Raw genomic sequence first — 22,061 nt, 5'->3', positions numbered from 1 at the left:
TCGTAGTAGTGAAAGCGTATGATAATGTCTCTAGGGTTGGCTCCGGCAGGCGGTTTTGGGGCCAGGGATCTGTGGGCCCTATCCATTCTCCAGTCTATGTCCGGGATTTTAGGGGCAACAACATTAAAGAGACTGAGCAGGTATGGTTTGATCTCCCCCTCACTAACGGCCTCCGGGACGCCTCTGATCCGAAGGTTTTGGCGACGTTCCCTATTTTCCAGATCTTCCTGTTGGGATTGGCGCTGAGAGACAGATTGTTTCAGACCGGCGTTGTCTTCTTCCAAAACGTGGACATATTGTATCAGATCATCAAATTTGGTTTCCAGGACGTCAGTCCGTTCTCCAATCTGGGCAAGCTCCCCCCGCAGTTCATGGGCCAGTTTACCCATTTCCTTAGAAACATTACTCGTCAAGTCTTGTAGGAGAGCTCGCAGTTTATCGTCAAGTACATCAACTGTGACCGGGGCGGACATCGCGTCTGAGTGGCTATGTGACAAGGAATGTGGACTGTCTTGTGCCGGTGCTTGGGATGCCACTTGTGCGTACATGAAAGAACCTGGAGAAGGGGCTGGGGAGGCCGGCCTGCTTAAAAATCGATCCAGAGTCTTTGTCTGTGAGGGCCGCAGATCCGGGGACGAAGACTGAGGAAGGTGTTTCGGCCCGTATTTCACCATGAGGCGTTGGGACTAGGCGTATATTCAGTTACATGCGGTGTTTCCCATAGAGAAGTAGCGACTGTGAGCAGCACGGGAGCATTGGAAGGCGGCTAAGGCCTATGTAAGATGATCACATGTCTGTCAAACAAGTGGGACCCAAGATGAGACCCCAAGATAGTGCGCTGCCGTTCAGAAAGCACAAGCCAACCGTGAGGGGAGGGGGGATGGAGCAGGAGAGCAGGCCGCAGCAGTTCCAAACAGCCAGGGGGGGGGGGAGATCCAGACACCACTGCCCCACTGGGTTAAATAAGGGGAGAGGGCACAAGCTAAGGCAGAAACCAGGGTGAATAGCAAGCAGGTGCAGGCCACAGGCAGCAGGAGAAGGAGATGGGTGAACCAAGATGGCCGCTGAGCAGGCCGAGGGTAGGTGCAGGGTAGGAGGATGTGACCGGTGTATGCAGGCAGACACTCAGGAGGGTTGGTAAACTTAACTGAGGCAGGGATTAATGCCTGCGCTGGCTGGGGCAGCAATCCGGCCACAGAAGAGAGAGGGCAAGTATGCTGTTGGAGGCCTCGGGTGTAGCAAGATGGCCGCCGGAGCTCACTTTTCCAGCTGGAGTCTGGGATTCCTTTTAGGCATCCGAGTGGCGATCAGCGGTGGTCTGGCACAGGAGAGGCTGTCCTGAGGGGTCCGCGGTAGGTGACTGCTGCAGTCCCGGCCGAGGGGGGACTCAGGATGCGCCGTCCGGAGGCTCCGGGAAGTGGTGTAGGCCGCAAGATGGAGGCGTCCGGCCTGTCACGCTGCCTGCCGCGGCAGGGTGAAAACGGCGGCGGATCCGACAGAAATAACGGCTCCGTCCGGAGCTCCGATGTCCCACCGGGGGGATGGAGAGGCCGGCGGGCAGAACAGGGATGCGGTGGACGAGGATGGGGTATGATTCTTGAAGTGCTTTTAATAGATGATCGTTACTATATCCCTTTTCTAAAAATCTCTTTGAAAGGAGAGTTTCCTGATCTTCAAAGGTGCTAATTTCAGTGCAATTGCGCCTCAGACGCGTAAATTGCCCCTGAGGTACGGCCCTCAACCAGGGTTCATAATGACAACTGTCTAGGGGGATGTAGGAATTGCGATCGGTTGTTTTAAAGAAGGATGATGTTACAAAACAATCACCCTCTATCTTAATCCTGAGGTCTAGGAAACAGATCTCTGTCTGACTAGCCTCAAAATTAAACTTGACACCCCTATTGTTCATATTGAGGTTGGCCATAAATGATTGTAATTCAGTCTCCGCTCCCTCCCATAGGAGGAGGACGTCATCAATGTATCGTGCCCATAGGGCCACTTCCGGTCTCCTATGGGCATCGATGACGTCCTCCTCCCATTTGGCCATGAATAAATTGGCCAAGCTGGGGGCATACTTGGCCCCCATGGCCACTCCCCTATCCTGGCGATAAAATTGATTATCGAACCAGAAATAGTTGTGACTTGCTGCATATTCCAAAAGTTCCATAATGAACTCGATCTGTGCGGGCACAAGGCCTGACCCCCTCTCCAGGTATAGTCTAACGGCTTCTAGGCCCAAACGATGTGGAATAATCGTATATAGTGACGTTACATCAGCTGTCACTAACCAAAGGCCCCTCTTGGGGGTTAGTCCGGACAGGGTGTTAATAACTTGTTTCATGTCGTTAATGTAGGACGGAATGGTGTGGACCAATGGCTGTAAGAAATGGTCTATGTATTTGCCCACCCGGGACGTGACGGAGTCTATGCCACTCACTATCGGACGTCCCGTGGGGCAAGTTACACTTTTATGTATTTTAGGGAGATAGTAGATTACGGGCGTACGGGGGGCACGCGACACCAAAACAACCTCTCCTTTTCGTTAAGAATCCCCTTTTGGAAGCCCTGAGTAACAATACTCTCCAAAGTCTTTTTGTAATGCAAAACAGGATTCCTATTTAAGATGGTGTAGGTCTCGTTGTCATCCAAAATGCGATGCATTTCAATTTTGTGCACAATTAGTTGTTTGTATAAGTTAAGCGCCGCTTAGTAGTATTTTTTTCATTTTTTCTGTATTTATGTGACACAGTGAAGCCACAGCTAAACGTTCATTCTCAAAGGTATCACCTTAGAGTACATATAACTTACACTTTTTCTTTTACCTTAGCGCAGTTTTTCACATTTTTCTTCTCTGTTTTTCATTTCACATTTATTAATTGCAGCTTTGGTTGAGGGTAATTTTGACCCTTTTTCACTATGGACATTTTTGAATTCCGAGGGGGGTCAACACCTCTGAAGTTTTCAGTTCCACCCCCTTTATCTCTGAATCAGATGTGGGGGGTTTGTTTATTAGATTAAAGAACCTCACCACGTCTGAAATCCATGCACAATGGGACATTGCTTTCCTAGAAACATATATTAGGGAAGCCATGGTACCCAGAAGTCTGAGATGGGAGGTAAGCCCTCCTAGGGGTGACTCCGATGTGGAGAGTTGGTTTAAATTTTTTAATGATGCAGGGATCGATCTGTTGCGATTTCTCGTACGTAAAAAAAACGAGAAGTTGACCAGATTGGATGGGAAAAATTAGCACCCTTTATAAATGGGGAGGAATACAAAGAGTGTTCAAAAAACCTTCATAAGGTTTTAGAGAAGGAGGAAAGGGACCAGAAACTAAAAAAGAAAAATAAATATGGTAGAGACAGGGAGGACTATCAGACTGGTTATGTCTTCATTTGGCAGAGGAAACTCGCCTTAGAAAATGAAGAAACCATGACGATGGACACCTTACCACAAGGGGCAGCCTTTAATGGTCTAACTAATAATCCTCCATTAGCCCGTGTTCAACAGGGCCCCCGCCATTCCCCTAGAAGGGGTAACACACATAATAGACCAAAAGCAGAGCCAAGGCTACCCTACAGAGGGACAGGACAATGCCACTCTGATGCCCCAATTCGGGGAGGGAGAGGGAATACGGCCCATGGTTCCGACCCCTATCAACATCCGAATATAAGGTGGACGCAGGTCGGTTCCCAGAATGGACGGCCCCCTCGTAGCCTGACACCCTTTTCAATCCCCCTGGCCCTATACCGCCCAACATCAAGGTCTTTAGAGATGTGGTACTGCGTGATCTTGATTCTCTTAAAGTGAGGAAGGTCAGGATGGAGAAGGACCTTGAGGTTGGGTTAGATTCATTGTGTACTAATAAATCTTTGGTTATCCGACCAGCGGATAAGGGGGGGGGGGATTGTGGAGTTGGACCGCGATGATTATTTAAAAGAAATGCATTGCATTTTGGATGACAACGAGACCTACACCATCTTAAATAGGAATCCTGTTTTGCATTACAAAAAGACTTTGGAGAGTATTGTTACTCAGGGCTTCCAAAAAGAAAAGGAGAGTTTTTTTTTGGTGCGGCGTGCCCCCCGTACGCCCATAATCTACTATCTCCCTAAAATCCATAAAAGTGTAACTTGCCCCCTGGGACGTCCGATAGTGAGTGGCATAGACTCCGTCGTGTCCCGGGTGGGCAAATACATAGACCATTTCTTACAGCCATTGGTCCACACCATGCCGTCCCACATTAAGGACACGAAACAAGTTATTAACACCCTGTCCGGACTAACCCCCAAGAGGGGCCTTTGGTTAGTGACAGCTGATGTAACGTCACTATATACGATTATTCCACATCGTTTGGGCCTAGAAGCCATTAGACTATACCTGGAGAGGGGGTCAGGCCTTGTGCCCGCACAGATCGAGTTCATTATGGAACTTTTGGAATATGCAGCAAGTCACAACTATTTCTGGTTCGATAATCAATTTTATCGCCAGGATAGGGGCGTGGCCATGGGGGCCAAGTATGCCCCCAGTTTGGCCAATTTATTCATGGCCAAATGGGAGGAGGACGTCATCGATGCCCCTAGGAGACCGGAAGTGGCCCTATGGGCACGATACATTGATGACGTCCTCCTCCTATGGGAGGGAGCGGAGACTGAATTACAATCATTTATGGCCAACCTCAATATGAACAATAGGGGTGTCAAGTTTAATTTTGAGGCTAGTCAGACAGAGATCTGTTTCCTAGACCTCAGGATTAAGATAGAGGGTGATTGTTTTGTAACATCAACCTTCTTTAACCACTTGCCGACCGCCGCACGACGATATACGTCGGCAGAATGGCACGGGCAGGCATATGGGCGTATATATAAGTCCCTGCCTGCCCGCGGGTGGGGGGCCCGATCGGGCCCCCCCCCCGGTGCCTGCGGCGGTCGGCATTTCTTCGAGAGCGATCCGGGATGAGGGGGCGGCCATTCATTCATGGCCACCCCCTCGCGATCGCTCTCGACGAATGGAAATCCCCCGTGACATCACTTCCTCTCCTGTAATGTAAACACAGGAGAGGAAGTGATGTATTCTCTCCTCCGTGTCGGTATTTTCCGTTCCGACACGGAGGAGAGCGGATCGGTGAGTTGCACCAACACTCTACACACACAGTAGAACATGCCAGGCACACTCACACCCCCCCTTTACCCCCCGATCACCCCCCCAATTACCCCTGCCCCCCAGTCACAGTGACACCAATGTCATTTTTTTTTTTTTTTTTTTTTTTTTTGCATTGGTGTCATTTGTGACTGTAATAACTGTTAGGGCAGTTAGAGTTAGCCCCCTTTAGTTCTAATGTACCCCCCTAACCCCCCCAATAAAGGTTTAACCCCGTGATCACCCCCCGTCGCCAGTGTCACTAAGGCTGGGTTCACATTGCAGCGGTTTATGAGAACGAATGTGATTCGCACCGCACTGCAGTGCAAATCACATCCGATCTCTGTGCGATTCGAGTTCAGCCATTCGCCGCACCCGCCGCACCCGCCACACCCGCCGCACCCGCCGCAAATTCGCACGGGACCCTTTTTTTGGCCCGCAGCAGAATCGGATCGCATGGGTGTTCACACCATGCGATCCGAGTTTGCAGATCGCACTGCGATATGCGAACTGATCTGGGGGTGTCAGTAACATTTCACTGACACTCCCAGCAGTTCGCATAGGGCAGTGTGAACTGCCGCCGGGAGGCATGCGATGCGGGAACCCGCCGCGGATTCGCGGCGTTTCCGCATCGCTCCAGTGTGAACCCAGCCTAATAAGCGATCATTTTTCTGATCGCCGTATTAGTGTCACAGGTGACGCTAGTTAGGCAGGTAGGTATTTAGGTTCGCCGCAGCTTTTTATAGCGCCAGGGACCCCCATATACTACCGCATAAAGCCCCCTGATTGCCCCCTAGTTAACCCTTTCACCAGTGATCACCATATAACTGTTACAGGTGACGCTGGTTGGTTAGTTATTTTTTTATAGTTTCAGGGCACCCGCCATTTATTACCTAATAAAGGTTTAACCCCCTGATCACCCGGCGGGTGTCATTTGTGACTAATAACTGTTAGGGCAGTTAGGGTTAGCCCCCTTTAGTTCTAAGGTACCCCCCTAACCCCCCCAATAAAGGTTTAACCCCGTGATCACCCCCCGTCGCCAGTGTCACTAAGGCTGGGTTCAGATTGCAGCGGTTTGAGAACGGATGTGATTCGCACCGCACTGCAGTGCAAATCACATCCGATCTCTGTGCGATTCGAGTTCAGCCATTCGCCGCACCCGCCGCACCCGCCACACCCGCTGCACCCGCCGCAAATTCGCACGGGACCCTTTTTTTGGCCCGCAGCAGAATCGGATCGCATGGGTGTTCACACCATGCGATCCGAGTTTGCAGATCGCACTGCGATATGCGAACTGATCTGGGGGTGTCAGTAACATTTCACTGACACTCCCAGCAGTTCGCATAGGGCAGTGTGAACTGCCGCCGGGAGGCATGCGATGCGGGAACCCGCCGCGCATTCGTGGCGTTCCCGCATCGCTCCAGTGTGAACCCAGCCTAATAAGCGATCGTTTTTCTGATCGCTGTATTAGTGTCACAGGTGACGCTAGTTAGGCAGGTAGGTATTTAGGTTCGCCGCAGCTTTTTATAGCGCCAGGGACCCCCATATACTACCGCATAAAGCCCCCTGATTGCCCCCTAGTTAACCCTTTCACCAGTGATCACCATATAACTGTTACAGGTGACGCTGGTTGGTTAGTTATTTTTTTATAGTTTCAGGGCACCCGCCATTTATTACCTAGTCTCACTAGTGTACCCCTAAATTTAGGGGTGTCTACTTTCCAAAATGGGGTCATTTGGGGGGGGTTTGTGCCATCTTGGCATTTTATGGCCTTCAAAACTGTAACGCCCTTAGAAAGCCTGAAGGCGGTGCTTGGTTTTCGGGGCCCCGTACGCGGCTAGGCTCCCAAAAAGTCCCACATATGTGGTATCCCCGTACTCAGGAGAAGCAGCAGAATTTATTTTGGGGTGTCATTTCACATATGCCCATGGCATGCGTGAGCAATATATCATTTAGTGACAACTTTGTGAAAAAAAAAAAAAAAAAAAAAAGTTTGTAATTTTCCCGCAACTTGTGGCAAAATATAAAATATTCCATGGACTCAACATGCCTCTCAGCAAATAGCTTGGGGTGTCTACTTTCTAAAATGGGGTCATTTGTGGGGGTTTTGTGCCATCTTGGCATTTTATGGCCTTCAAAACTGTAATAGGTAGTGAGGAGTGAAGTCAAATATTTACGCCCTTAGAAAGCCTGAAGGCGGTGCTTGGTTTTCGGGGCCCCGTACGCGGCTAGGCTCCCAAAAAGTCCCACATATGTGGTATTCCCGTACTCAGGAGAAGCAGCAGAATTTATTTTGGGGTGTCATTTCACATATGCCCATGGCATGTGTGAGCAATATATCATTTAGTGACAACTTTGTGAAAAAAAAAAATAAAAAAAAAAAGTTTGTAATTTTCCCGCAACTTGTGGCAAAATATAAAATATTCCATGAACTCAACATGCCTCTCAGCAAATAGCTTGGGGTGTCTACTTTCTAAAATGGGGTCATTTGTGGGGGTTTTGTGCCATCTTGGCATTTTATGGCCTTCAAAACTGTAATAGGTAGTGAGAAGTGAACTCAAAAATTTACGCCCTTAGAAAGCCTGAAGGCGGTGCTTGGTTTTCGGGGCCCCGTACGCGGCTAGGCTCCCAAAAAGTCCCACATATGTGGTATCCCCGTACTCAGGAGAAGCAGCAGAATTTATTTTGGGGTGTCATTTCACATACGCCCATAGCATGTGTGAGCAATATATCATTTAGTGACAACTTTGTGTAAAAAAAAAAAAAAAAAATTTTTTTTGTCATTATTCAATCGCTTGAGGCAAAAAAATAAAATATTCAATGGGCTCAACATGCCTCTTATCAATTTCCTTAGGGGGTCTACTTTCCAAAATGGGGTCATTTGGGGGGGTTTTGTACTGCCCTGCCATTTTAGCACCTCAAGAAATGAGATAGGCAGTCGTAAACTAAAAGCTGCGTAAATTCCAGAAAACGTACCTTAGTTTGTAGATGTGACAACTTTTGCGCAAACCAATAAATATACAATTATTGACTTTTTTTTTACCAAAGACATGTGGCTGAATACATTTTGGCCTAAATGTATGACTAAAATTGAGTTTATTGGATTTTTCTAATAACAAAAAGTAGAAAATATCATTTTTTTTCAAAATTTGCGGTCTTTTTACGTTTATATCGCAAAAAATAAAAATCGCAGAGGCAATCAAATACCATCAAAAGAAAGCTCTATTTGTGGGAAGAAAAGGACGCAAATTTTGTTTGGGTACAACATTGCATGACCGCGCAATTACCAGTTAAAGCAGCGCAGTGCCAAAGTGTAAAAAGACCTCTGGTCATTTACCAGCAAAATGGTCCGGTCTGAAAGTGGTTAAAACAACCGATCGCAATTCCTACATCCCCCTAGACAGTTGTCATTATGAACCCTGGTTGAGGGCCGTACCTCAGGGGCAATTTACGCGTCTGAGGCGCAATTGCACTGAAATTAGCACCTTTGAAGATCAGGCAACTCTCCTTTCAAAGAGATTTTTAGAAAAGGGATATAGTAACGATCATCTATTAAAAGCACTTCAAACAGCCCGAGCACAGGACAGAACAACGTTGTTAGGGGATAGGAGACCTGGTGACACAATTGTACAAAATAGGATCCCATTCATCACCACCTTTTCAGCACAACATCGCAGTATTAAACAGCTAATACAAAAACATTGGCATCTGTTAACAAGTGACCCAGTCCTTGGCACTGTCTTACCATCCAAACCACAGGTGTTATTTAAATGAGCATCAACCCTGGGGAGCAGGGTGGCACCAAGTGTACACGACCCCCCAAAAGCGAATAGATCTTTTTTTCAGGACATGAAAGGCTATTATAAATGTAGAAACTGTCAAGTGTGTACTTTAAATAGCTGTAAAGACAAGAAGATTTACAAGTTTTCATCTACGAGCACATCAAAATCCTATGACATTGAATCATATATTACCTGCTCGTCTGAGGGAGTATATTTGATTCAGTGCCCTTGCGGCCTCCAATACGTAGGGAGGACCAAGAGGGCACTGAAGACGAGGCTCAATAAACACATTGGTAACATTAGGAGGGGTTTCGATAAACATCCGGTGTCACGTCATTTTGACAAAGTACACAATAGAGACCCCTCCAATACGCTATATGTGGGCATTGACAAGCACAGACCCCATTGGAGGGGTGGGTCACTTGTTCGGGAGATCTCCAGACAAGAAATGGCCTGGATATACAGACTCAAAACTTATGTTCTGTTCGGTTTGAATGTGGACACGGACGTGAACGCTTTCATCAACAATTCGTGAGGACGCGCACGTCCTTGCCACATTCTTCCAGGTGTTTGTTCACTTTGTGAATATCCTTTGTAAAATAAGGTACCCCAGTTATTGTGGGGCTCATAACAGGGACTGTAATTGGTGTGCTGTGGGCATTGTCTTGTATTTATTATTGAATAACTTTTCATGCCCTTTGTTGGAGACATTTTTTGAGAATGGGGAATATAGTTTCATATGATTTTTTATATCACCAGGTTAAGGATGGTACCTTTTCTAAATCTGTTTACATATTATGTTCAATTTATGTTATTGTGAGCTCTCCCCACTAGATTTACACTCTGGGCCGGTGGCTTTATGACATATGTCCAAAGGGGTTATTTATGAGGGAGTCCCCAAGGTCAGAATTATGGCAAATTTTGATATATCCCGATCTTAGGATCTTAGTGTGGAGTGGCGTGTGGTGAGGGGCCACAAGAATTTGTTCATTTTTGTCCATTAGTGAATGACTTTGAATAATTATGGAATGATGGGAACGTTACATTTATCTAATATTTTTTATATATCAATGACACCCCAAAGGAGTTAGCAATGACGTTTTTTTTGGGGTTAAAATTATGGAGGATTTTTGGTGTATTCCGATTTCAGGACATGAGGAGAGGGGTCTGGTGACTGACCCGCCTCTATTCAATGTAGGCTGAGCCCCTATGTACCAGAAAAAGTTCTCTACCATTAACTTTTAAATTTATTATTTATTGCATTTTTTATATTTTACTTTTTATTTTTATTTTTCCATTTATGGTGCCTTTCCCCTCTTCTGTTGGGGTGACATCATGTTCCCTCAAGCTTTAAGAGTATACAGATTGTATTTCAAAGTAGCCTGAGCCTGGTATCTGGGCTGATATGTGTGGCAACCGTTTTTTGGCTATTAGATTATTAATGTAGATTTTGTCCTGTGTGGGATTGTGTGCGGTTCCACGATTGGGGCGCTATGTGGCGCCCTAGTATAGATGCTATTCGTGAGAGGGACATCAAATTGACCTTATGGCTAATAGTTGCGTGCCCGAGCAGACAGTGATTGGTTACCGGACGGGACGCACTGGAAGCTACGGGCTGATGAAAATGAGGCTTGGTAGCTTTCCTAGTGAGCCAGACAACGGATGTGATATAATGACATGGGAACGAGGCTTGATTGTCATAGCCACATACCGGATATGACAGCGGAAGTGAGGCGTGGTTGTTTTGGGCACAGCCATCGATTGATGACGCCGGACCGGAAGCCAGCCGAGAGTGAAAGCGAGGCTTGGCTTCAATGGACGGCCGTAAACTGGAAGTGGGGCGGCCGTAAACTGGAAGTGGGGCGGCCGTAAACCGGAAGTTGGGCGGGGGAAATCCCAATATGGTGTTCCATGTCTATTTCCCTTTTTTTAACCTTTCTGCTCAAAGAGATAGAGATTTTTACTAATAAAGATGGGTGCATGATACAATGAGTACAGTTGAACACCAAACACTAGCAGTTTGCACACCGGATCTTGCCGAACCGGAAGTCACTTGAGACTGAAAGCGAGGCTTGACTACACAGGATGGTTGTAGACCGGAAGTGGGGCGGGAAGAGTTCTAACATGGTGTCCCACGTTCTTCTTCCCCTTTTTTACAGTTGGAGGTATGTACTGGTGTGGATGGTTGTGTGACCCAGGAGGTATAGTGGAATAACCTATATCAGTATTTTGCACACTTTATCATTGGCTCCATTATAGTCTAGATAGACATTAGGAAACCAATTCGATTGGTTGCCCTTTTGGGGGTTGGTTCCCTGACCCGGATCCAGTCCTTGATTGGTCTAGGGGGTGGGGACCTGACGAATCAGGTGTGGACATCAGAATGAGGCTTGGTTTTTGGCGGGAACAGCCAGGTGCCCAGAGTGAGGTTTGGAGGGTAGAGACAATATAAATGGAGGTGACGCAGCGTGCCGCTCGTGCCCCTGGATGACGCAATTTTGTTTTGCGAAACGCGTAGGGCTGAGCGGTACACTATACATCACCTCGTGTTTGTGACGGCTTCCAGGAGAACGTGTCTGTCTGTGGGCGTCCGGCCGGCGCAACGGACTTAAGGCTTATTTTCTTCTATACATTTGTAAGTGCATTTTTATTTTTTTTATCTTGAGAAATAAAAGGTTTTACACTATTTGGAGTTTTATCTTCCCTTTATGGTTCCGATGTCCCTTCTTTTGAGTCCTTCTTTGGGCCTTTGAGGAATACGTTTGGGAATAGGTCTTCTTCCCAATCCCCACTGGAGTAGTGGAACCAGGAGGAAATTGAGGATCCCCCTTTGGCCGGAAGTCATTCTTACAAGTCTCGTGTGACCCTCTGTAGTGGGGGGTCATGTTTTTCTGGTAAGCGGCAAATTTTATCACATGTTGGTGGCGGATTGAACATTTATTTTTTCATTGGACTAAGTGGCTGTTTCTTTATGAATATTGTGGTCTAGTTTTGGAGGACTCTATTCAACACTCTGTAACAATTGGTATTGTGGTTCATGCATACGGACTCACTGTTTAAATACTGGGTGTTTTATCCTCTTTTATGCTGATAGAGGTTTATATAACGGAAATTTATATTGTAAGGGTTAATCTTTATGTTTCAAGTCTTCTATATGTGCTTACACTACGCACACTATAAATGTACACTAATTTACATATGGTTATTATACTGTGTTTACAATTTCAATTTTGTGCACAATTAGTTGTTTGTATAAGTTAAGCGCCGCTTAGTAGTATTTTTTTCATTTTTTTTTTTTTTATTCATTTTTTCTGTATTTATGTGACACAGTGAAGCCGCAGCTAAACGTTCATTCTCAAAGGTATCACCTTAGAGTACATATAACTTACACTTTTTCTTTTACCTTAGCGCAGTTTTTCACATTTTTCTTCTCTATCCACACCAGTGATCTTGCGATGCGACAAATCCACAGGAATCCGATACGGTGCCCCCAAATAGCTCGATATGAATCCAATACAGCATAGTAAATATGGTAAAATGGAAAAGAAATCCAATGGTGCAGGTCAAAAAAAGACTAAAAACTTTATTCACATCTTGCATAAAAACAGATGTGACAAATAAATGTGATCACATAAAATATATAAAAAGTAAATAAAAGCAATGTGGGAAGCACAAGATAAGTGTAGCTGACGCGTTTCAACTCAATAGGTCATTGACTGGGCCATGCCGTTTTTTTTTCAATGAGTTTTATCTATATTGCCGAGACCCGACAATTCATTACAGCCACGATCAGTTTTAAATTACTTTTTTTCCTTTAGAAATTAAATTTTACTGTGGTACTGTTCTAAACATGGGAAAACTGCGCCACTTTACATGCATACTATAGACATCCCCAGGCATGATATTTAAAGGAATATTTCATTTTTATTGTTTCACTTGGGGCAGCACAGTGGTGTAGTGGTTAGCACTCTCACCTAGCAGTAAACAAGGGTCGTTGGTTCGTATCCCAACCACAACACTACCTGCCTGGAGTTTGCATGTTCTCCCTGTGTCTGCGTGGGTTTCCTCCGGGTACTCTGGTTTCCTCCCACACTCCAAAGACATGCAGGTAGGTTAATTGGCTTCTGTCCAAAAATTGGCCCTAGTATATGAATGGGGACCTTAGATTGTGGGCTCCTTGAGTGTAGGGACCAATGTGAGTGTGTAATGTACAGGGATAGGGATAGACACTCACTCAGGTTGAACTGGATGGACTGGTGTCTTTATTCAACCTTACTAACTATAAAACTTTAACCACTTCAGCCCAGGAAGATTTAGCTGCTCAATGACCAGGCCATGACTTTTGCGATATGGCACTACATTGCTTTAACTGACAATTGTGGCGCTATACCCAAACAAAATTGAAGCCCTTTTTTTCCTCACAAATAGAGCTTTCTTTTGGTGGTATTTGATTGCCTCTGCGGTTTTAATTTTTTTGCCCTATAAACAAAAGAAGAGCGACAATTTTGAAAAAAAAACACAATGCGGGTTATTTACGAAAGGCAAATCCACTTTGCACTGCAAGTGCACTTGAAATTGCACTGAAAGTGCACTTGGGAGTGCAGTCACTCTAAATCTAAGGGGTAGATCTGAAATGAGGGGAAGCTCTGCTGATTTTATCATCCAATCATGTACGAGCTAAAATGCTGTTTTTTTTAATTTTCCTTGCATGTCCCCTTCAGATCTACAGCGACTTTACTTCCAAGTGCACTTTCAAGAGGCACTTGCAGTGCAAAGTGAATTTTCCTTTAGTAAATAACTCCTAATATCTTTAAAAATTTTGACTATAATAAATACCCCACATTTTTTATTAAAAAATTATTATTATTATTATTGTTATTTTTTTTTTTTTTTACTAGTAATGGCGGTGATCTGCAATTTTTATCAGGACTGTGATATTGCTTTGGACAAATTGGAAATTTTTGACACATTTTTGGGATCATTGACAATTATTCAGTGCTATAAAAATGCACTGACTACTGTATAAATGCCACTGGCAGGGGAGGGGTTAACACTAGAGGGCAATCAAGGGGTTAACTGTGTTCCCTAGGTGTGTTATAACTGTAGGGGGGATGGGACTGTCTAGGAGGAGAGAGAAATCAGTGTTCATACTAAGTATGAACACACGATTTGTCTCTACTCCCCTGAAAGAACTGTTATTTGTGTGTTTACACACACAGTTCCCGGTTCTCACTCTGACATGAGCGATCGTGGGTGCCCAGCAGTCATCGTGCCCACCGAGCACTCACTGGCTCTGGGCACATTTTGTGGGCGTGCACCCCTAGTAGCCAAAAGGTGAAGCAGCATAAGGTAACGTTGTTTCACCCAGCCGTGCCATTCTGCCACTGTAAAACTGCAGCGGCTGGTCAGCAAGCAGTTAAGCATTATTAAAATCACTGCTCCTGAAAAAACAGCTGTTTTTAAAACTTTTTTTGCATTGATACATGTCCCCTGGGGTAGGACTCAGGTCCCCAAACACTTTTTATGACAATAACTTGCATATAAGCCTTTAAAATTATCACTTTTGATTTTTCATGTTCGTGTGTTTGTCAGGTCACCTGAGACCAGGTGACAGATGCACTCCGTAGGAGTCGGAAGTGCACCGCTAGGTAGTGGACCTTAGGACTGACTGCTGCGAAATGTACCCAAGGAGATTCAGGACACAGGTCTACCGGATAACTAACACAGATCCCAATGGGAGCTGGAACATAGATTGCCCAGGGCGCGGAGTCTAAGAGCCAGCAGGTGTTCGCCAGAGCCTCCAGTGGTGAGGATGGACTTCACTGCAGTCTGGCTCCAGGTCGCGGCCCCTAGGGTCTCACAGCTCACGCTCACAGTAGACTACAGGAGAAGGAAGCAGCAGGCTGGAACGACAAAGATAGTAAGGGGATACGGCGGAGGTCAGGGCAACTAGCAGACAGGGACAACAGAGTACACGCCAAAGGTTCAGGGTCACAGGCAGACAGGGATGGTCGGGATCATACAAAAGGTCAAGGTCACAAGCAGACAGGAATCGTTGATAACACGGCAAGGTCGGTAACAGAGTCAAACGTAGAGCACACGGCAAGCAGGAAACAGGAAGCCAAACACACAATGGTACACAATGGTTGATCAGCACTGGGGGGGGGGGGGGGGGGTGATTGGCTCATCCCTAATTATGACCAAAAATCTCATGTGAAATCATAAACATATACTGTAAGTGAACACAAATGTCTTTTTAGGCTTAGTATCACAGGTTTTATTTGTGCTAGCAGCTTTTTTATGATATACACCTAAAGGAGGGCTACATTCGTTTATAGAGATTTTTTGTGATGCTCATGGCCAACATTTGTGACTGTATACGCAACAACAAAAACAAAGGGATATCAGACTGTATATGCCAGAAAAAAAGCATACCTCAAATTCATAAAAAAAATAAAATAAGAATATTTTATTAAAGTATCACAGTATTAAAAAGACACAAGATATGGTGCCTCTGCAATTTTAAATTTAAAATAAGGCAAGAGATGTATAGGGGATTACATTGCATGGGATTAAATAACAGGAAAAATCAAGAGAACTTTAATGATCAATCCTCATAACTGACGTGTTCCGCCAGTTAATTCTTCATCAGGGCCTAGGAAGACCATATAGTACTCATCTACAAAAGAGCATCACTTACAAATGTAATCAAATTACATAGTAGATATGCAGACAGTATTCTCTACTTGCAACTATACAGTATATTCGCTGTGCATGACCCACCTCAATTACTATGGGCTAAAGGACGCTCAAATCAGGCGAATGCTTAAATCATCCACTGATGTTATGTATCGTAGGATGCAGGAACACATAAAATGAAACAAATGGCCTGGGGAGTGTGCTACATTCAGATAGTGTTACCTTTAAAATAAGATAATATAATATTATGGGTCATAAAAAGTTCAAAGATATATGCATATTACTTAAGCATAGGGGTATTTATAGGACTCCATCCCTGTATTAATTTACACCTATACCTATAACTCTAAATGCTAGGAGTTATCCCACACACAGGGATCAAGGTTTTCTTAATTCCATCTATGAATCTATGAGGCAATATTATATATATATATATATATATATACACACGCACTCGATTATAATGTATCAGAAGCACCTAACATGCCCACCTATATCACATATGTCTATATATGTCTATAAAAAGAAAACTCACAGATGAAATCTCCAGGTGTACAAAATTCCCCCAGAGATCGCATGCGTCAAGGTGACACTAGGTGAGAGCATCCACCATTATGTAGCAGTCATTTTGTAGAAACACACTATAGATGATAAAAAAGAGCTATAGTTAGGACCCATATAAACCATGTAAGTAAGTATATTGGCACCCGATTAAAAAGAAACTATACCTGCATCTCATGCGTCCCGTACTATTCCTCACTCTCTCGGGTCAGCTGGCAGAGGGATCCGCCATCTATCTTTTTATGCTCCCGCCACCCGGCTCATTCATCCATGTGGGGCGTGTCAAGGCGGTGGCAACCCCAATTGGAGTTCGCACTGGTACTGCGTCAACTTCGCGAGCTGCCGCATCATGCATGCATGCGCCAGGTGAAGCGGTCCATACTACTGGATAGCAAAAAGCAGCGCCAGCATCTGGACAGCCCGTCCGCATCACCGGTCATGTGACCGGATGGGTGGGATAGTGCCCCTGTATGTCATAGTGTACCATTCATAATGTCCATGTTTAACCCCTTAGTACCAGCATGTTTCTTCATTTTCAAAAATTATGGCAAACAAAGGTATCACTTTGGGGTGTCTGCTTTACAAAAAAGTGCCATTTCAGAGATTTGCATACAGGGAAACTGTTTTTTTTTTTTGGGGGGGGGGATTTTTATACTAAATGATTTTTTTTTTAAATACCACCAAAATAATGATCTAAAAAAAAATCATATTAAATTAATTTGGGTGCAGCATTGGATGATGGAAAAATTGTCATTCAAACTATAACAGAACTGAAAACTTAAAAATGACATGGTACTTAAGTGGTTAAAGAGCTGGAGGTGAGTGTATACTTCATCATCTACACCTTTGCCTCTGGTGTCTGAGGATCTTGATCTTCAGGAGCTATTGAAAGCCCACTGCACCCTTAAAGTCTACCAAAACCACATTCACTTGCCTTCCTACTCACTTCAATGCATTTAGATGAATTGAAGAATGATTTGAGGTAATAGAGACTATTAACTTTGTTTATCCATAATCATGATATCCCAGCTTATCTGTATAATGTCTGCTGTGCACGGGCTGAGCCAGGAATTTCTACTGGGGATCCTTGCAGCTGGAGCCCTTGATAGGTGTAATTGTTTGAAGATTAGATGGATACTAATTTAGTTTACAAGAGCAAAACACTTTGTCACTTTTGAGCTAAGTCTTGCTTAATCAATGAAAATGTAAAAAAATAAATACACATTAGACATTATTTTGGAATAAAACTAAAATTTTAATTCAGCATATCAAATGGAAACATATTCAACTAATTTCCATGGGCAAATTGGTGTTCATCAGTGAAATATGAAACGTTGCCAATGGGAAATTAGGAAAACAAGTAAATTAAGCTTAATCTCCTTGTAAATCACTACCGATTTGAAAAACTGCTTAATAAATGTTCTGCAGCTTGTTGAACAAAAGACACAAAAATATACAGTATACTGTTTATTTATAATATTATGCCATGCTGATAATTCATGTTCTAGAATCCTGTACCATAGTGTGTTTTGTTTTCCTTTCCTTGTTTCCTAATTTTTGTTTCAGAAAGAACGTGAGCGGGGATCTAATCTGGCATTTATGTTTCGCCTTCCTTTTGCTGCTGGCAGAGTATTCAGCATCAGCATGTTAGACACACTCTTGTACCAGGTAATGTACAAAGAGGCAAGATACAGAAGGATGAAAATTGATGTTACTGTGTTCTTTGCTTAACTTTTTCTTGCTGAATATAACTAACTCTCCGACAGATGTATTCCTTATACAAAAGAGAAGTATGTTTTTTTTTTTCCAGATTAATACTTACCTAGGTGGAGGCAGCATCAATCCTATGCTACATCTGTCCCCTGCCATCTCTGCACTGAGAACCAAGTGATCGAACATTGCCAATGGCTCGGTTCTCACAGCTCCCCAAGCAGAGAGCTACTGACTGTCAGTCAACAGCTCTCCACTCTGCTCCTCCTCGCTCACTGGAGCGCTGAGCTGTGGAGGGGCGGGGAGCTTGCTGAGAGCCTGAGATGGGTATCAGTCCAGGCACCTAGCGGATCCAGACTTCATTGTCGTGATGATGCAGTGCCAGGACTAATTCCTGTGATGTCAGAAGAGAGTGGACTTCAGCCCATAGGAGAAGCCCAGCCAAACAAACTCAGGCTGGACTTCTCCTTTAACTACAATTTTATTTCACATTCATTGTATCTTTGTAAATCAGAAAGCATTCACATATAAATACTAAGATCACGCTGTATATAATGAAGAGATGGCCCCCTCTACGGTGGGCAGCAGAACTCCCGAACAGGGGAAAAGTTCTAACCCAAAGTCTATGGAGCCAAAAAATCAAAAGTGTCCATTTTGAAAGCTTGTATGCAAGTAATTGGCCATAAAAGGGGTATGGGGCTCTGGGTACTGCAATGTAGCAATGCAATTTTTTTTTAAATGATCGTTTTTTTCAAGAGCAATGGTTTCAATGATGTACAGCATGCACCGGTCTGTGACATTACTAGGGGATAGGACCACCTGGCAAAGTCACCTGGTGACCCCTACCTATATAAAAACTGTCTAAGGCTAGGTTCACACTGCTGCGATGTCTGAGATCGGATGTGATTCGCACCGCACTGCAGTGAAAATCACATGCGATCTCTGTGCGATGTGATTTCAGCCATACAGATAGTCCGGCCCAAAACTCGTACAGGACCCTTTTTTGGTCCGCAGCAGAATCGGATAGCATGGGTGTTCACACCATGTAATCCAATTCCTGTTCGAGTTTGCAGATCGCACTGCGATATGCAAACTGATTTGGAGGTGTCATTAACTTTTCACTGACACTCCCAGCAGTTCGTATAGGGCAGTGTGAACTGCCGCCGGGAGGCATGCGATGCGGGAACCCGCAGTAGATTTGCAGCGTTCCCGCATCGCAGCAGTGTGAACCCAGCCTAAACGCTGAGAGGGCATTCGGCGGGCGGCCTGTCCTAGAAGGAGGAGCGTTGTTGTTTTTTAAAGGTCGGCGGGTGGCGTAATTGACGATAGATTTACATAGAGGAATACTGTTTTTTGATTTTTTTAATAAAGTATTTGTCAAAAACTGAGTGGCAGAGCCCCCCGTCCCAAAGTACCCCCCCACGTTGAGGACATGTGGCCTTGTATGGTTAAGTAGGGGGCTCTCACTCATCCCCTGTTTCCTGACCTGCTGGGCTGCATGTCGGGGTAAGGGTCTGGTATGCATTTTGGGGGGACCTTGGTGTGGGGTTCCCAGCCCCACTCCTTGACAACCAGTTTTGCATTGCAGGGTGTTTGGTGTTACAGTTTCAAGTAAGCTTATATTGGATTCTCAAAAAATAATTGTTTACAGTATATCTCTGTTACAATTCTGACATTTGAATGAAAGTGTATCCCGTGACTATACTGACTATAGAGCTCCTTCAACTCTTTACTGCCTTGGTTGTAAATACTATGTCCATGGCAGTAAAGCCCTGTAAACTGACTCCTAGCTGCTATAGCAACCAGGGAGTCTGTGTATATCTTTTCAGTTGACTGTCAGCTTTCTAGTGGAAATGATTCAGGTGACTGTAAAGCTTCAATTTTCATTTTTACACATGGTGGAACCCTAGTGCTTATCCTCCCTGCAATGTATCATTTGGTTGTGTTACCCCTTCTGGGTGCCTGGGATAACCATGGCAAATGTCAAGTGTCATTGAATATCCATTATTGATCACTGCTGCACTGTAATTTTCCAGCTGCTGGGGCCATTGACGAAGCTAATCAAGCATGATCTGTGCTTAATTAGCTTCAATGGGGTACAATTTTGACATTAGGGTTCTAGAAGACCTCTGATGTCTCCTTAAAAAGGACCCGTTGTTTCTATTATGCCATCACATCGGGGTTGTTGACCTACTATGCAAAAACAATAAAGTTAAATGAAGAAAAGGGTTTAAAAATTGAAGTTTAATATAGTTAATAAAAACCCATGCATGTTTTTAAAGAACTGGGCCCCCACATACATACTGTACAAACATAATTGCATGTGTCAGGTGCACCTACATAAGAAAACAATGATTTCACTACACGTAATATAAGTAATTATTCTAGGGCCATCATTCATAATTAACTGTAAACTGATGACTTGTAAAGGCTTTTAAAGTGTCACTTATTTATAGTTTGGGGTACTGTAGTTTGTAGCCGTTTCACTGGCACATGCAATTTTAAGGCTTGACATGTTTAGTAAATAGAAACTAGAAAAATACTGCGCTTACCTGAAAACAACACTAAGAAAACGCAAAAATATTCTAAATGTTTAAAGCCACAATTATTACGATGTGATATACATCAAAGATCAATATCACGATTTTGATTAATTTAATAACATTTATCTATTTGTATGTTATATTTTTAATTTATTAATGTTTACTTATTGTCATATATCACTATTTTTATGAGGAGCATATTGATTTTTTATATGATTAAGGGATCAGTATCATTTATTTATTTTATTATTGTCTCGGAACATTGATGTGCATACTAAATATTGCAGGAGATCACATGTCTATATGGTAATATATGTTAATATAGGTGTAAACTAGTAGTGGGGCAGAGATTTGCAGGGTAGCGCAGTTATATTTTTTGTTTTATATTGACATGTTTAGTATCTGTTTGCTCGACACAACCTCATCTTTTTAGTTGCTAAAAAAAATGGCATTACAGTATATTTTGTTGGGTGCGTGAAAATTAATCTAAATGGATTTTTAACTGAAAATATGCATTTGTTTAATGAGGTCCCTGCATTCATTTGCAAAATATATAATTTATCATTCTGTAGTCCCAAAATAACAGTGAGGAGGTCTATTTAGAACACAACACTTCCAGTGGTATATTTAAAAAAACCAAAAGATAGCAAATAGGGGAGGTAAATTGTTAGGCTATATATATATATATATATATATATATATATATATATATATATATATATATATATATATATATATATATATATATTAGAAAAACTGCCTTAGTTTGCAAACACTCAGCGTTTTACTTTTAAATAACTGCAAAACACTTTGAAAAATGCTTTTGAATTTGCTTTCACAATCAATGCTGATATTCTCAAAATAATTCTAATTATACCTTATCTATTGAGGCCAAATCCTCTGGTAAACAAATATATTTCTAGCATTGAACATATATTGCTGTAAGTTCATATATAGTATCTGTGACTGATTGAAGTGATTTAAAAAAATCAATACATCAACGGTGCACAAATCCAGATTGCTTGTGCTTTCCTCCTCCAGTATGACAGGCTGCTCACCTCACATCTGAGTCTAATCAGCAGTGTTCCCCTCTGGGGATATTAAAGAAGACAGGCGTGGTGCTGGTAATCACTTTGGTGAGATCATCAGGGTTTTATCCCATGGGAATAAGTGATTTGGAGGAGCAAATTATGATGGATATGCAAAATAAGGAAGGCAAAATCTAGTGCTCGCCGTTTAAAATGTATAATAATATATAAAAAAGGTAAGGTATAAACTCACAAAGATGGCACTGTAAGCCGTACAAGCTAAAAACACATTTTAGACACAATAGGTCTCAAGATGGCCGCAATGTAATGTCAATACGCAGGCTCTGTCCCCCTAGGCGCATATCGTCAAAGCATTGACTTTTTCAGTAAGGGTGAAGCTAGAGACGTACACCTGCTGTTTATATACTCCCTAATTTCTCTAACACACAAGGGCAACTAATCAGCCCTTACCTTGATCACTCCCACAGGAAGATATATGTATAAGGAAGTAGTCACTAACATATTTACACTGAGACACCGTATGAGAAAGAGAAAAATGCAGTTTAAAACACAAATTCAAGTGTTTACAAAATCCCACCAA

The 22,061-nt window shown here is 43.5% G+C and overlaps 1 protein-coding gene across 2 annotated transcripts in view; it reads left to right on the top strand.

Annotated features, from left to right (window-relative positions):
• Nucleotides 1–22,061, top strand: part of KCNT2 (potassium sodium-activated channel subfamily T member 2) — a 1,477,061-nt gene that overhangs the window by 1,035,934 nt on the left and 419,066 nt on the right. For both annotated transcript variants that reach the window (XM_077452683.1, XM_077452682.1), the window contains exon 23: nucleotides 17,746–17,847. In XM_077452683.1, the coding sequence (XP_077308809.1) occupies nucleotides 17,746–17,847 (102 nt within the window). The remainder of the gene's footprint in view (nucleotides 1–17,745; nucleotides 17,848–22,061) is intronic.

The sequence above is a fragment of the Lithobates pipiens genome, unplaced genomic scaffold (assembly GCF_037356315.1).
Source record: "Lithobates pipiens isolate NorthernLeopardFrog02 unplaced genomic scaffold, aLitPip1_a1.2 Scaffold_23, whole genome shotgun sequence".
NCBI lineage: Eukaryota > Metazoa > Chordata > Amphibia > Anura > Ranidae > Lithobates > Lithobates pipiens.
This window is presented reverse-complemented; position numbering and strand designations above follow the sequence as displayed.